Genomic DNA, 17,289 nt, shown 5'->3' with positions numbered 1-17,289 from the left:
ATATTCTGGTGGTGCTTATAACAAAGTGCTAGGGTAAATGGTATAAGCAAAACACACATGCATCAATCACTAAGTAATATTCAATTAAAGCTTTTCCGCGTAAAGGATGTTGTGTATAAAGCGGTAACCATAGCAAAAACAAATATGGTCTTAAAGTTTTTATATTGTGTTTAAATGCAAAAAAAGTTGTTTCCCCATGTTTGTTCATTTGTAACGGATGTGGCTTTTAAGACATCAATACTTTTCAAACGAAAATATGCACACCATTTCGACAGTGCTTAGACTCTATTACAACACATTCATAAGTATATGTACACAAAATCGAAAATCCCATGGTTTACTTTCATTCATGAATTGGGCAAAAAAGCCCATGGTAAAACAAATCCCAAAGGAAAACCAAAAATCCCATGCGAAAGTATAAAAAAAAACAGTGGAAGGCCAAGTTTTCAGGAAAAAAAATCAATTATTGATAATATAAATTCATTTTATAGCATTATTTATTAAATAGAAATATATACAAGAAAAAGGGTAAATTAATTGGGGAAATTTAGGGTTCGCAAAGTATTTTCCGGTTAACGTTAATGGCCAAGAGACGAATATGGCCCACAAACTTAATAGGATATTGTAATGCATGCTACTATTTGGTAATGCACAGCAAAGAATAAATAACTGACAAAATAAATTTTAAATTCATCCCATCAAAGCATTCCACAGAAACGACTTTGATATTTGTCAATTGTTCTTTTATCTGATTGTTTATGCTTTAAAACCAATGACAACCTGGTACGGCATAAATATTGATGCAATATTAAAATGACAATATTATTTTTTGTTACAACTGCATAGAATATAGTTAGTTTGCTTATAGTTTCCCTCGGCGTTAATTATATTTACTTGGCTACCAATGCCAATACTTGCTATGTATTCATCATAGTCGGTCGTAAAAGTATTCAGCTCAACATTCTTTCATTTAAATCCCACCAGTCCTGTACGCCATTCCCGTCCATGTACATCCGCAAGGCTATTTCCCATAAAATATCTTGCTGGCGTTCCTCTATTTTCTTCATATTTCTGTCAGTCAAATCAAGGCCCAAATTCTTATCTGTACACAGCTCTCTTCTTATCATATCTTTTAACTGAAGCAGTTCAAGCTCTGTCCTCATTTTGCTGTACCATTGCAAGGGTTGCTTGTAAGAAATTATGGCTTTTCTTATTTTCATGAATCGCAGTAGTAGTTTTGGCCCTTCATTCATCATTTCAGTAATAGTTTTTACCCACGTTTGCTGCTGTTCATCATCTAATCCACAGTGTGCCATCAAATTTCTCTCAGGTATCATATAATATTGTAGTTGTCTAGAAGAAACAACTGCTCGTAACTCGCTCAGCCCTTCATGAAGCCAGTGTAACAAACTCCTTTCATGAAACAAGTATTGTGGGTTGCTCTCCGCTTGCCATAGCACAATATCCTTTACAACGTACGACGACACCTCTTTCTTTTGGGGCTTAAGTACCTCTTTTACGACCATTTTCAATAAAACATATATTTTAACCTGTGTGTCATTTAGATTGCTCACTAATTCATTCTCGCCAGTGTTAAAGCAAATTCTGAACTCTTCGTCTTTATGTTCACTCCCTTTAAAACCTGTCGGGACTAAAAAGGCTCCTTGTGAAACGACTTTCTGAACAATCTCCGTTGGGGGCCAATGGCGTGGTTGTCTTTTTGCCCACCTTTCCAGTATGCTGGGACAGTAACAAGGTATTGCGTGTACCGTATCTTGATGGTACGCTCCAACCGAGACGGGTATTGAGGGCCCCGCGCGTGGATAACTTACGGCAGATGGCGGCATTGGGGCCTTCTGGAATTCAGTAACAAGTTTAAGATTGCTAAAAATTCTATTTCCACTTGGATCCACGACAATAGAATTGGAAAATGCAGGGTGGTGTCCTGGAGCTATTCTCACTAGGAGTTGTTTACAGTGACCTGCATAGCATGATCTAGTATCCATTTTGAATATTGAAATATTGTTTGCGATTGCGTTAGGGTCAACACCGGTTTCTAGACACACAACTCTGGAATGTAATATAATACAGTCCGTGTCACTTTCAAAGAAGCTCGTAAGTCCTTCTAATTTGCTCCCAACGGTGACGCACATTACTTTGTCTTTGCTTTCGCGTCTATTCAGCACTTTATCCCTAAATCTGTAACTCTCTCTGCGAAACCGTCTGATATCTGGTCCATATCCTAGACAGTTCAGAATCGTGTTCACCTCCACGGAGAAATTCTCATTCTGAAATTAGAAAAATGGTAAGCGTTATTTATTAGCGGGATATTTTCCTTTATTAAATAGGCATTGATCACTTGCCTTAAATACAGACTTAAGTCAACATTTAAATCATTGTCTGATATTGTTGTATAATTCATTTTTATATTTTAATTTAAAACTAATAATGTATGACCTTAAATATAAAAACATATTTTAAAAAGACAATTGTTAATATTTATAAACTTATAAACACTTTCATAGGGTAATCATGGACGACACTTTCCGCCTTAACTGGATTTCGCATAGAAGAGACTTCCTTTAAGAAAAAAATACCATAAAAGCGGAAAAGTGTCGTCCCTGATTGCGCCTTTTTTAGGCGTAAAACAATAACCTTTACTTTTCATGTTCACTGCAATTTGTCAAAACCATACGACTTACTTGATAGCGATTACTGTCAACGCTGTTTTGCCTCTGAAATCGAGAAGACATGTCATGGCTGGAACCACATTCCGCCATTTCGTTTGTTTCTGCACGAAAGAATGTAGCATTAATAAAATGTTATATGTTGTACAAAATGTTTTGCAACAGTGATTTTTATGCCTTTTTTCCGACACATGCTGCGATGGTATTATTCATTTAACACATTAAGTCTAAACGCCAACGTAATCATCAACGATTTGAACCTTTATTATGCTACTGATACACATTTTTAACGTAGCATACGAACGACTGTGAAAAAAACCCACACACCTTAACACTTCAAGTACTTAGAAATTTGAACGGAAAGTATAAAAAAAATGAGTGCATATGCATCTTGAATTATACTTATAATTCAGTGATAAGCTTGAACATAATAATAACTCAATAGTCAATATAAGTACTGTTCCTTAAATCCAAATACCGATAAAAAGGAAAAGTCTACCACGGACTTACATTTACGCGCTATACCAGATTTTCAAAAATGCTTAACACAGAGGTCCAGGAATTGATTGCAGTTACTTGTATATAAACCAGAACACACTTAAAAACAGCGAATAAACAAATTAAAGGGGCCTTTTCACAGATTTTGTCATGTTTTGAAGTTTGTTATTAAATGCTTTATATTGATAAATGTAAACATTAAATTTTAAAAGCTCCAGTAAAAAATCAAAAATAAAATTTAAAAAAGGAAAAAAAGTAACCCGCAGCAGGGCTCGAACCAGTGACCCCCGGAATCCTTAAGTAAAAACGCATTAGCCAACAGAGCTATCCTGCCAAGCATACATATGCTGCGTATATTATACCTTATATAAGCAATCTTCGTAGTTTCACAAATTTAAACGACAACAACAGAACTCTCCAAATTTTTCAATCGTTTCCCGTTGCAACGCTTTATAATGTTTACGTTTTTTAATCGTCAAAAGATGCATATAATGGCTATAAAAGACCATGGCAAATGTTCAGTAACACTCTTTACTCACAAATATCATAACTAAACCGAAAATTTGCGAATATGAAACAACTTTTTTCAATTTTGTCAATTTACCAAAGCGTGAAAAGATCCCTTTAAAGAGAACATTTCATGATTGAAAACCGTCCGTCACGCTTGTAAATTGTAATGAAATGTATTTCAACGGGTCAATAGATTTACATAATGGTATTTATCAAAACAACAAACACAAATTTAAAGATTTCGTTTAAAATAGCATTCGCATTCAGATCAACTAGTACATACATATTTAACGGCATATACTTCGTGTTTTTGCATGAAAATCCTTGCTATGTAATACTTGTATTTAATTGTATTACACGTAATTGCATTGACAGTTTACACAAACGGAATAATTAGAAGTAACAGTTGCTGTTATGCACTTTCGATTTCAATTTACTTGAACGTCCGCAGATAAAACGTAATAATGGAACGAACCTCAATAGACGAAAAATGTCAATATTCTCTTTGGAACGAATTAACGTTAAGACAAGCATATTCCGTTGAAAGCATCGATGATTTGTATATCCTGTATTATACAATGTGTATTATTGTGTGTTAATAATATAATTCCAAATCTAAAAGATTACACGCAGTGCTATTGTTTTCACAAAAGGCCGTGAATTCCCTGTTACTGCTAGTTGTAAGCTTTGTTTCGATGTGCGAGTAGAGTTGTCGTTGCATGCTCTCATATTAACACTCCTGCCCATTTACACAGTCGGCATTCCGCTAAATTTGCTAATGTAAACAAATGTACAAAGTAAGTGACATAGTGCATTGCTTATACGTATAATAAGTAGAGAGAAGCGACGGGAAGTTTTGTTGGAGTTATCGATAACATTAAGTTCACCGTATTGTTGTTTAACTAGTTGTATACAGAAAGAGCAGTGTTCTCCATTTAATACTTAAACTTCCTGGTAAAGAATAGAATGTGATTAAATCTGTTGTAATGATGACAGTGATTTAATATAGTTTAACTATAGTAGTAGTCGTTTGCACACGGACCAATTGGTGTCACAGCAGCTTTCCGATGGTTTATAAAGAAATAACAGTGAATTACAACTGAGATGTAAATGTTTAAAACAGTGAATTATCGATAAATTTCATTGTTTTACCGGAACTATTTTTAGATATCTTTTGTGTCCCCAGTTTGACCCCCAATTTTACCAATGACAACTACTCTGCATTAAATGTTTATAAAATTAGCATCCTTTGAACATACATGTCATATTATGTCGGGGCGCCCTACGGTGAATTATATTGTTCGGAATTGCAAACATACAAACATAATCTTCTGTATGCACACAATAAGAGAACGTTTGTTGGATTTGGAGGAATACTCACGTTAATTCACTCGTGATCAAACACAAATATTTTTTTCTCTCGTGGCTGCGCCACTCGTACAAATATCATTTTCTATGATCACTCGTGAATTAAAATCGATATTCCACCAAATCCAACAAATATCCTCTATGCGCATGTAATTGTGACTGTTTATAGATCTATGGTAAATGCCAGTACAGGGAAACATACCCATGAGGTAAACCTTTTAGGAAAGGTGCACCCAGTGCGAGGCTCGAACTCACTACAGTTGGAACATTATAATGGTTATCTACCAATATAGCTAGTTTGCTCATGTATACTACACTACTTCGTTTAACCGACATCCAGAAACTACTGCCTTTTATTTCAGACAAATAACAAGTAAACCCAGGACAAAATGTGCACTCAGTGTCGGGCTCGATTCCTTGACTGCCAGAAAACTAACACGCCACTTTTCCAGCTGATTTAACCGAGTGTCAGCTTGTTACCCAAGTGTAAAATGTGGCATGTCAGATTCAGCTGCTGAACAAGGGTTATTTCTGAGTGATTATGTGTCAACCATATAATAAGGGCAGGAGAATCATAAAGAATTATTGTTGAAAAATGCGATATTTTGGATGATCAAACATACTACTTTTGACAATCAACAGGCGCCCATTGATACTGTTCGTGGCTTTTGTCTTTCTTCTACACATCAGCTGCAATTGGGCATTACAGTGATTACATGGATATGTACAAAGATTGCAAACATCCATGATTATAACGAATCTGGGACCCATACGTTAAAATATGAGGTAATCTGCATGAAAATTATTACGCAGTTCTACTAGAGGTAGTGCTTCACAGGTTTTGTACAGATATTTACTTTTAGCGGAACTGTTCACAGACTTAGATTGGAAAACTATATCATTTTTATCTGACAAGACGCATGTAATTGTATTGGCGTTTCAGTATTTGTTTCGCATATTTTAATTTTTGCATTAAACAATAGTTGAACAAGTCCCTTACAATGGTAGCATACTTGTTTGGATATTAACAGAGTCAAATAAAGACGTGGATTTATGTGGACGGTTCAGGAATCTAACCGTACGTTATCAGATTTATAGTCCAGAGATCCTCCCAAGGAGCTTGCCGACCCGTATCTTGGAAGCGTTCACGGTGCTTTTCTGTGTAAGGTGTATCTGTATAACCCTTTGCATGCTGGGAAATTTGTCGTCTGCTAAAATGTCGTCTGCTGAATTTGTAAAATAAGCATTTTCTTCATTTTTTTCAAAGAATACTATCAGAATAGCAAACAGTTTGGATCCAGATGAGACGCCACGTTCTGTGGCGTCTCATCTGGATCCAAACTGTTTGCAAAGGCCTTTAAAATTCGGTTCCCGCACTGAAAGGGTTAACGGAGCACTGATAATAGCTCATATTGTAAACTGCCCATAGGCGAGGCTGGCATCAGACTAAATTAATAATGGCTCTTATAGGCAGTTCAATAATCAACAATTCAGGTAGGCAGCACATTTAACTGAACGGGAATTAAAGCGAATTCAATAATGTACATGTAAAATACTAAATTCAAATATTGATAATATTGCGCAGAGCGATCTTCAATGAAAGTTATAGACCGTTAGGAACGGAAATGTATTTTTTGTGTTTTTATCGATTGAATAACTCTGATTTCTGTAGAAACGTTTAGTAGGGCAAAGAGTCTTAATACTGCTGGTCATAAAGATCAACACCCTTAAATGATGTTATAATCAAATAATTTACAGCCAAATATATATAATAACATTTTTTTTAAACCAATCTATACATTATTGAAAAAAAAACATCTTCCGCCTTGAAAAATAATTATATTTTAATACAATTTATTTTTTAACAATATGATTCATTTGTTTTGAAATATTTAATTTTTGATTAAATGAATCGCGCTAGCGTCGAAACTATTATCTTCAAGCGGATGTGGAAAAACTAAATTTTACCCTTCTATTGCATTGCACGACGCATCTATAAACAAAGTATAAATTTAGCTGCCCCACAAATACAGAAATATTATCATTAAAAATTTTCCTAAAATTATAGGCATTACAAAAAACTCATTTACTAGAACAATAACACTTCGAGTCGAGCGGTTGGATTTAATAAATTAATTCTCCGGAATTACTTGTTAAGTAAAAATTATCCAAAGGCGACTAACACTATGTTTTGGATTAGAAGTGCAGTTTCATTTACTAAGAGTAGGTTGTATGTTTTGTACATTACAAAATATCGCACTGTTATGGAAATAAGCGGACACCTTCCCACTGTCATCAAACGTTTCAAAAGACAAGACAAGAAAAACAGGTAATACAATGCTTTAAGTGTTTTAATCAAGGCATCAAACAAGGTTTTTCTAACAACAGTATTTATCGTAAAGTCAAAATTGAAAGCACTACACAGAAAAATGCAATATACACGGAATGAAGATCATAACAAAAACTTAAGCATACGCATCTTAAATGTTTAAAAAATAAAACATCCAAATCAAAACCAAATTATAAGTGAAAAAAAAAATTATAAAAAGGTATATCAACATAGTCATTGTAATAGGGGAATGGTAATGGCGTGTACATACCTGTGTATTCTATTTGTTGCAAATAATTCTTTTGACGTGCTAGATGTATTATGTTGTTTTGTAACCCTTTTAACAGTAAGCTAGTGCTCAGCACAGACATACCACTTTGACCATTTTGTTCGTAATGGCAGGAATGTAAACACGATGAAATTTTATTATTTAATGTCACTAATAATAGTTCAATAAAACAGAGATCATGAGAGGAATAGGCTCACACTCAATTGTTCGTACTGAAAGTTATAATATCACTATCTAGCGATTAAGCGATTGCAAATTGATATACTAATTATTCGTAGTTTTCAGACTGCTGTTTGAATTCAGAGCGTGTAAAATCGCAAAAAAAATGGATGTATGCTTGGTCTTATTTTAAGCAAGTATATACGATCATCGTTCCACAGTTTTAATAAATGTAGAACGTTGATGAATGAAAAAAATAGAATAAAGGTTCAGAGAGAGTGATACCCGACAATTAACGTAATAAGAGTTCTTTACAATTACAAATAATTCTCAACTGTTAAGTCGAAAACACATGGATGTACAAACGATATGTACACTATAGGGAAATCCCCACGAGTATGTGCAGACACCTTATTGTAAGTTGCAGATCTTTTAATGGCAAGGAATTAATCGTTGTCTAACCCTTTGCATGCTGGGAAATTTGTCGTCTGCTAAAATGTCGTCTGCTGAATTTCTAAAATAAGCATTTTCTTCGATTTTTTTTTTCAAAGAATACTATCAGAATCGCAAACAGTTTGGATCCTGATGAGACGCCACGTTCTGTGGCGTCTCATCTGGATCCAAACTGTTTGCAAAGGCCTTCAAAATTCGGTCCCCGCACTGAAAGGGTTAACAGTGATACAGCTTATAGAGGTTTCGATAATATAATAACACTTAATTCTATCGCTGACTGCCTCTCAATACCGGAAATAATCATACGAATAACCTTATTATACCTTGCTGTCCTTATTTATGACAAAGAACCAATTTCCAAAAGTAAAACAACTTAAAGAGGTTTCAAAATCAAACTTATAAGTAATATAGGAATTATGACCATTTAAATATATAATATTTTATTAACTTAGTCCTTAGTGACGTAGAATGTTTGTATCAGACCCAGGGACTGCTTTAGTTCAACGGTTCCGCAAACATGTGTTAACTATTGAACTTTAGTTCTGCATTTATAAATGGATGTTTTAATCTTCAACTAGCACCTAAGTTAAGGCGTTGTATTCTCCTTCCATTATTTTGTCACAGTCTAACACCAGATTCGAATTAAAAGGTTTATGAAGTGATGTGAATTTGTGCAAACGTACCTTTACACAATGCAATAACAATTTGGAGTATTAAAATGTACAAACATACATGTACCAAAGCATGCTTTCGGAATTTCAATATAATTTTAAGTTACTTGTCGTAACTTTTCATCAGAACAAAGTTTTGAAAGCCTATTTGTTGATATCATACACCACCAATACATCACAAAAACCTTCTCTGTTTTCGAAAGACATAAAGCCTACAACATGATCGACTCGTGAATATGTTAAGGAGTCGCTAGTCTCGCTACCTCTGTGTTCATCCACTGTCAATGCACTTGATATTTATGCATTGAATGATTGAAGAAAACATCTGTCCATTATATACTTATCATGGCATATAAATTGTTTATGTTGGCACGTGTATTACAATTGCGTCAAACATCGCACTTAATTCGTGCATAAAAACATTTACTTTTAATTCCAATACGACTTAAAAATACACAATCTTCATCACAATCATCGTTTTCCTCATGTCGGACGTCATGTGCAGAACAAAAATCAAAGCATTTTAATGCAATACTCGAATATATAGATTTTCCGATCTCCTCTTTTAAAGCCATGTATTCATCCAACACACGGTCATCATAACCGAAAACAAGCTTTATTTCCAAAGGTTGATTCATGCTATTGACTTTGTGCAACAATGCTTTCACACCTTGACATGATAATACGGAATATGTAAAATATGCGAAAATAACAGAGCGCGGTATCGGAATGTCTATATACTCGTCAAATGTAATTCGTAGCTTTTGAACTGTACTAAGCGTTGCTAGTAGGTTTGTTAATTAACCGTATTTGTTGATATGATACAAAAATAGGCGATGTATATTCATGCCCATCAATGAGTCATAGAGACCCTCACTGTCTCCATACGAATTCACACTTAAAACATTACTGACACACATATAAGTTTGTGATTCACTAACTCGTTGTTTAACCGATGCCAAATCTTTTTGTTCGTCTGCGTTGACTGATTGGATGAAACATTCTTCCAATGTTATGTTAACATGATGATCAAATAAGGAGAGTTTCTTGAGCAAAAGACTCAGCCATACAGCCGAAACTGTAATTTTTGCTAATGTTATGTTTTCTATTGACGATGGCAGGCTGGTATCATGACATGCCAATGCAGATGGCAGGTTGATTTCTTGAAAAGCTGTTACAGATGACAAGTTGATTTCTTGATATGCTTTTGCTGACGGCAAGTCGATGTCTTCATTCGCTAGTGACGATGGAAATTGGATATCATGAAACGTTGTTTCAGATTGGTTGGTCCACGGGAATAACATTTCTATCGGAAATGTATCTGTTGCATCGAGACTTCTACTAGAATATCGTAAAGTAAATATTTTCAGTTTCTGTAGCTTTGTTATGACTTTTGGGTCAGTTACAAATACATCCATTCGAATTGGTGTCTTTGTATTCGTTGACGAAGACAATACAATTTTTCTAAACGTTATGTCTAAGTGTTCTAGGCAATGAGCAGATGATAAAAGAATGTCCGTTAAGTTCAATTCTTCTGATAGAAAATGATTGCCAATTTCAGTTACATAAACATCACCAATATCTAACCTTCTAAGATTTGCTTTGTTAAAATCAAAGAGACATTCTATTGAATGACGCATCTGCATAAACTTGCTGCCTTTGTAAATGCTCAATAAGGGAGGAAAACCGTTTTCCATGAACAAAGGATGCAGAATTGCGTCCAAATCAATATCACTGATTTTAAGTTTAATTAAATCTTTAGTATTGTTATCCTTTGCCTCCATGAAACCAGCTATAATTAAATCCTGAAAAGTATAGAAATCAGCAGTAGTCATGCGGTCGTCCATCAAACAAGAAAGCGCATATGCTGCCTGGATGTCTAGTCCGCAAACAAATACAAATGTCTGTGAAATACTAAACAAGTCTTCGGGAAAGTGATCCAGATATTTGGATACGACGTCATCAATGACGTTTTTATTTCGGACGATGTAATATGCTGCTAAGAATTCCTGCATGCTCTTGTTTGCGAATGAAAATGTGGATGACGTAATAGCAACGGCTGACCGTTTTCTTTCAGTTAAAAGTCCAGACGTCAGGGAAAATGTCTTGTGTGGCTCAAACCCGTATCTTGCAATTTGTCTGTCGGTGAACACTAAGGAAAACTCTTTTTCCAAAGAAAACAAGAGATAAAATGCCAACATTGAAATTGCATCTAAATGATCAATATTTTGATGTACGTATCTTGTGTTTTGAAAGCATAAAACTGGTGGATTTGGAAAGAAGCTTACTTCATCGCTGACCTTCTTAAGTAGACCATCTAGCAGAATGCTAAAAAGTTTGCATATTGAACCGTCAACACGTTCATCTTCCGCCCATAACGAAACAATTTTTTTCAGCAACAATGGCTCTGACAACAATTCTTCAAGTTTATTCGATTTTACGTTCTGTTCAAAAAGATCATGTATATAATATGAATTTTTCGGTACCATCCTACAAAGGGTAAATACATCCTTTACCCCATCTAATAGAAATAAACCGTCAATTTGTGAGTCTCGTATACGTTCGTCTGCCAGTTTCCATGACCGTGTTGTTGTTAACAAGGTGCACTGGTTGTGGCACCCCACCATCAACGGTTGGGCTAGTTTTCCTTTCATAGCCGTCCACTCATCAAGGCCATCTTGAACGACAGGACATTTTTCCCTTTCCATTATTCGTTGAAGAAGTATGTAGGCTTTTTCACGGTCATCGTCGAAATATACCATATCGATAATTTGTTCTTTAATCATCTTTGGTACTTCACGCTCACCGATAGAATCTCTCAAAGTGACGAGAAAGACGAAACTGAATCTAGCCAGCGATGCAAAATCATTAAAATCGGTTTCATCTACATCAGTTTTACATGACAACTGAAACACTTTACACCAATCAAGCACTAACTTTGCAACAAACGTTGTTTTACCAGTACCTGCGTCACCTTCTAAAAATATCCGTCCATTTAACTTGCCATTGGTGTCAAAAAGATCCTTGTAAAGACTTATTTCATTTCTCTCGGCTTGCTCATCTTTCTTCTGAAAAATGGATTTAACGTTGTCATGTTTTTTCAAGGTTGGCTTATTCATTCGGATTCGGAATATTTTTGCGGTAGCATACAGGTTATCCAACGTTGTAGAACTATCGAAACTTGGATTTAAAGGCGATAAAGCGACATGCTTAAGAGTATTGTTGTAGTGCTGAACAAGACGTCGACGTAGCTCTGAAATAAAATATAAATGTTATTAACGCGGAAAATATTTATGAAGTACGTATTATTTTCTAATGATATGTTTCTTAATGGTAATATGTCTGTCCTTTTTTGATCAACGTGTAAATAATTTCGAACACTATTTAAAAATAGACTCATACGGTATACTTGAGAAAAAAATATTAATACATTATGTTAACAACGTTTAACTTAAAGCTAATAAATTGATAATCCGTTACAATGCAAATGTTCGAATAGACATAAATACATATTAACATGTATGATATATATTCAATAACCAAACAAACGAATACAACTCGTTATAAGATTCATATTATATTTGTCTAGTATTAAAACAATAGTCATGTATTTATGATGGCAAAGTGTTACCTTCAAGGCCTTGGTCGTAGTGTGCCATTGCAGAATCTATCCGCAATTGCTCGATTCCTTGCTTTGCCTCTTTGACAATGCGTTCCTGAAGCAGTGTTGCCTTTTCATCTAGACTCGTAATACTAACCAACGTTTGAGATTGTATCTTTGTTAGAACTTGTTCGCCTTCTTTTGAAATTCGCTCGCTTGCTTCCAGTTCCCTCTCCTTAATACGTTGAATACATTCTTTCATATGGGTATCAATCTCGTCTAAAACCATGTCCATTTCCTTTGAAAGTGTTTCACTTTTGTCATTTATTTTAACCAGATTTTGGTGCGCATCTTTAAGATGTTCAAGTAGTTCGTCTGGATTTATAATAAATTGTGTGTTATTCTTCAACTGAAAATATAAAAGGTGTATGTGAATGGACCTTTTATTATTATAGGCATTTATTATAAACATTCGTTCGATCCAACGCAATATAGCATAAGACTAATAATATAAAGAACATAATATAACATAAGAATAAAAGTAACCTTATATATACTATTACTGTAAGTAAACAATGCATTTAACTGTTATTGATAATTTTCTTTTTGCATAGGTTGTAGGATTTAAAAAATAAATAAAAACTATCAGTGAGCAGTTTTAAGGATAAATAGAAGGCTTCTAAAAACTATTTGAGAAAACCAAAAGCATACTTTTCCGAGTTTATTTATTGCTGAACTTGCGTTTGGGTCGTTTGCAAGGCTGACTGGATCCGAGATTAGGCTTTGTAATGTGAGAAAGATGTTCTGGAGATCTGAATCTGCGACTCGACAAGTCGAAGTGTGTCGAACGTCTCTGCCTATCTGACGAACCTAAATTAACAATAAATAAATTAATAATTGGCAAAGTCATTATAATGTGTGTTTCAGAAATCAGTGAAAATATTGTATATCTGACACTATTATCATGCATAAAGGATATGAATGTATTCTTTATAATATCGTTTTGTTTGTTATGTATATACCAACTCATTCTTATACTTAAGAATAAAGAATCGACTAAGAGCAAAAAAAAACATGTTCAGCGTTTGAATATATATATATATATATATATATATATATATATATATATATATATGCTATACATCTTGCCTGCTTTGTAAATAAATTATTCAAATAAAAAATTGTGGATAATGAGATATCAAATGTCGCGCCATGATGAACTGAAGTATACTGTTGGAACGCAACAGTTTAAACAATATGCTTTATTTTTAGACTTAAATAAAAAAATTGGTTGGTGAATACGGACCCAATATTTCAGATGGATAGAATTGCATTTATTTGCTCGACCCAATTTGAAAATATACGACTAACTAGACTTAAAAACATCAATCTTAAAGCGAGTTTAATATAATCCTACATAAAGGTCAGATTTATGGTTTAGTTGGTATGATATACTTTTGTCATGCTCGTCAATACAATCTGACTAATAGGCAATGCTTTAAATGATATTATCATGTGTACCTGTGTCAAAATGCATTCCGGACTTGAACGTGGTGCAATACTGAAGGAGAAACAAGTGTCAAAATGCGTGCAGTTAAGAAGAACACATATGACGCCATTGAAGTCAGTGCCCTGTACTGACGCTACATCAATATATCCGTCCGGAGGAAGATAGCATTTGGCGATCTCCCAGTGGTTGGCAGCCCATAACACAGCTCTTGTATTCTTCCAAGATGGATTGGAATACCTGTGATGTGAGGCGATATTTTGTTTCACTTGATCACATATTTTCATAGGACAAGGACGGGGAAGTAGTCCTGGTGCATTGTGGAAGCTACAACTTCTTGCGTTTCTACATACACCAGATGTTGGGCATTGTATTAAGTTCTGTGTCAAGCAATTTCCACAGGCTCTTCCAACATTTGCGTGCAGTTTCTGTATTTCTGAGTCAACGAACTTTTCTAGCCCTTGTTTCGTGATGATCAGTGCGATTGAAGCTTTAAACCAGTTACACGTCTCCTTGTTGCTAAACATATCATCCAGGTTTCCAGCCATGTTCTTACAATCTCTATTCTTTTTGGTCGATTGTAACTAATATTACTTTGCTATTATGTACGGAAAAACAACACGCCATGATTTTTTTATCTGAAATATATTTAATGTCTTGAATTAATAACGTAATAGGAATAATGAAAGCAAAAAAGTTCAGAATATTGAAGTTTGTTTCTCCATCTCGCTCATACACATGGATAATGGGGAGGGGGGTGTATTAAAAGTTATGATTTTTATAATCATTTGAGGAAACCTTCAATACGTAATTTTAGGCATATTGTTTAAAAGCATATAAAAAATTAATTTAATTAGTAATGGGGAAGATTTCGGCCCCAAATATGACCACATAAAATCACTGCTTTATTATAGTAAACTATTGTCACCGATGCAACTTAAGATGTATATATCTAGTAAAATGTTTAACAGAATAGTTATTAATAACTCTTATTTCGTTTTACTGATTACGAGAAATGATGAAGATTTAAAAAACGTTAAATAAATACTTATAAATGCATTTTACGATGATATCCACATTTTAAGCTTGAACAATTTATAGGGCAGAGCTATTTCTGACCGTTTTTAAAGGCCATATGTAGTCGAACAATTACTATATTGCATAATTAATAATATTAAATGACAGAATGCGTTTACATACATAAAGACACATGGATTAAATGCAAAACCGAATATAAAAGCACAATCATTAATTGAACTTAAGACTTAAGATTTTGGTGACAAAATACAATTATCTATCAAACTGCGCTTTCGTAACTGGGAAAAATATCGTTATATCAATAAACTATTCTATTGATTTTTCGTTTGTATGAAGTTCCCTCTAAACGAAAATCCTGTCTCTAAGGAAAACGTCGTCCCTGTTTAGCCTGTACGGGCTGCAATAAGTTATCTGGTTAGACACTTTACGCACATGCATGTAGCGTTGTTATCCCAGAGCGAGTTGTATATCTTTGTTTCCTTATTGACAGCCATATTAATTTCCTGTACGTTATAACTTCCTTGTCATCGTCAGTCGGGCAATTTTCAAATACGACAAAATTTGTGTTTACGGTCCATCGTGCAGACCCTTGTAAATAATATCTTTTGAATTTAATTAAACTTCAATTATGAGAATTTCGCTTTCGATTAGATAACACCATCAGCTATAGTACATATAAAATATTGTTGGTTTGGTATATAATCAATGCAAATTCAAACGTAAGTGATTTTCTCACAAGCATCATTTGACGAAGAACCATTGGAAATACGTTATTTTATATCAATTTCGGACGTCTTTAAGATAAATAATTGGTAACCAGATGGATATCCCCCTCCCACGATTTGTGGATAACATAAGGAATATATATATATATATATATATATATATATATATATATATATATATATATATATATATATATATATATATATAATTATTTATTTATATATATATATATATAACGAATGACGATGCTTCAACAGATCAATTCAATTCTGTGTATTTTAAAATGTATTAGATAAAAACAATAAACAATAAAATACAAAATTAACGCTTAATATACGAACATCGATATGGCCATACATTGTGCAATAAATGAAAGTGGTTTAAACAGTTTTATGCAAAACTAGTTGGCATTGTTAATTTTAATCTTTTTTTTTCTTCCGTGTAACTCGAGCAGCCTCCAAGTTTGTAAACAAGTTGTCCTTGAATTGATGTCAGTAATACACATAGCGTAATACAATATGTAGGAAATGTATACGTTCTTTGTTATCAGAAAATTGTTTTCAACGAAATATACTCGGTATGTTTATTTTCTTCCATGCGCAGGTTTGGAACAGACTTGATATTTTTATTAGAATGTGTATTATGTTCGCGACTGGTTATTCATTAAATTTTACATACAAACTGTATATTTAAGTTGAAAATTCTTAAGTGTTGTTTCGATGTAGTCTCTATTAGTCTCTGTCAGTTACATACAATAAAGAAATTTTTATATACAAACATGAAAACATACACAGTTACATTAAAACATAAGCAAAATACACATTTGGACAACGTATTGCCATTATGATAATGAGAACTAGAGCCAATAATAGTTACATATAACTTGTTTTAAGTTTTATGATAGTTTAACTATGAAACATTAAATTTAATTATAAATTAAGACGATGCAATATATAACTTTATAACTTTATAAGGTTTTGTTTTATCAAGGAAGTGAAGCAACTCAATTTAGCAACAATTTTAAATCATATTGAGATACCACACAAAACTACAATAAAATAAAATAAATCTTACCGACTGAACCCCTACATTAACCGTCCTTTCCCGCACTACAAATAAAGCGAAAACACAAGACACAGTTATGTAATGAGCTAGACAGTCGCGTGACAGTGGCGTAGCTAGAACGTTTAGTACTTGTTAGAAAAGTTCCCGTATTTAAAACGCTTCTCAAGAAACCTTTCTAAATTTTCATACATAAATACTAGTTCAAAAGTTTGTGTCTAATGCATGTATACAATGTTTACATTACAATTATTATAACAGGTCCATATTTAAATTATGCTAAGCGTTGATTGTTTTAAAAGCCATCACTTAACTTTCACTTTCACATAGAAAGTTTTGATCAGAAAATGTCAACTTAAAATTTCCATACGCGACTTTATGCTTACCGGCC

The 17,289-nt window shown here is 33.8% G+C and overlaps 2 protein-coding genes across 3 annotated transcripts; both read right to left on the bottom strand.

The window, feature by feature from the left end:
* Positions 1 to 4,474, bottom strand: LOC127869397 (uncharacterized). Of its 2 annotated transcripts, XM_052411944.1 has the most exons (3): positions 4,171 to 4,474; positions 2,703 to 2,791; positions 1 to 2,288 (listed from the first exon to the last, which is right to left on the bottom strand). In XM_052411944.1, the coding sequence occupies exons 2-3, from the start codon at positions 2,778 to 2,780 to the stop codon at positions 951 to 953; spliced, it is 1,416 nt and encodes a 471-aa protein (XP_052267904.1). In that variant the 5' UTR covers positions 2,781 to 2,791; positions 4,171 to 4,474; the 3' UTR covers positions 1 to 950. The 2 variants fall into 2 exon arrangements, with proteins under 2 accessions (XP_052267904.1, XP_052267905.1); XM_052411945.1 differs by lacking the exon at positions 4,171 to 4,474 and having other exon boundaries at positions 2,703 to 2,963.
* A 2,922-nt stretch (positions 4,475 to 7,396) lies between these two features.
* Positions 7,397 to 16,998, bottom strand: LOC127869388 (uncharacterized). The gene is made up of 5 exons (XM_052411930.1): positions 16,911 to 16,998; positions 14,087 to 14,710; positions 13,277 to 13,435; positions 12,596 to 12,974; positions 7,397 to 12,217 (listed from the first exon to the last, which is right to left on the bottom strand). The coding sequence occupies exons 2-5, from the start codon at positions 14,618 to 14,620 to the stop codon at positions 9,765 to 9,767; spliced, it is 3,525 nt and encodes a 1,174-aa protein (XP_052267890.1). The 5' UTR covers positions 14,621 to 14,710; positions 16,911 to 16,998; the 3' UTR covers positions 7,397 to 9,764.
* Positions 16,999 to 17,289: the final 291 nt, after the last annotated feature.

This window comes from Dreissena polymorpha, chromosome 2 (assembly GCF_020536995.1).
Source record: "Dreissena polymorpha isolate Duluth1 chromosome 2, UMN_Dpol_1.0, whole genome shotgun sequence".
NCBI lineage: Eukaryota > Metazoa > Mollusca > Bivalvia > Myida > Dreissenidae > Dreissena > Dreissena polymorpha.
The sequence above is the reverse complement of the archived record's forward strand: the minus strand, read 5'-3'. Positions and strand labels throughout refer to the sequence as shown.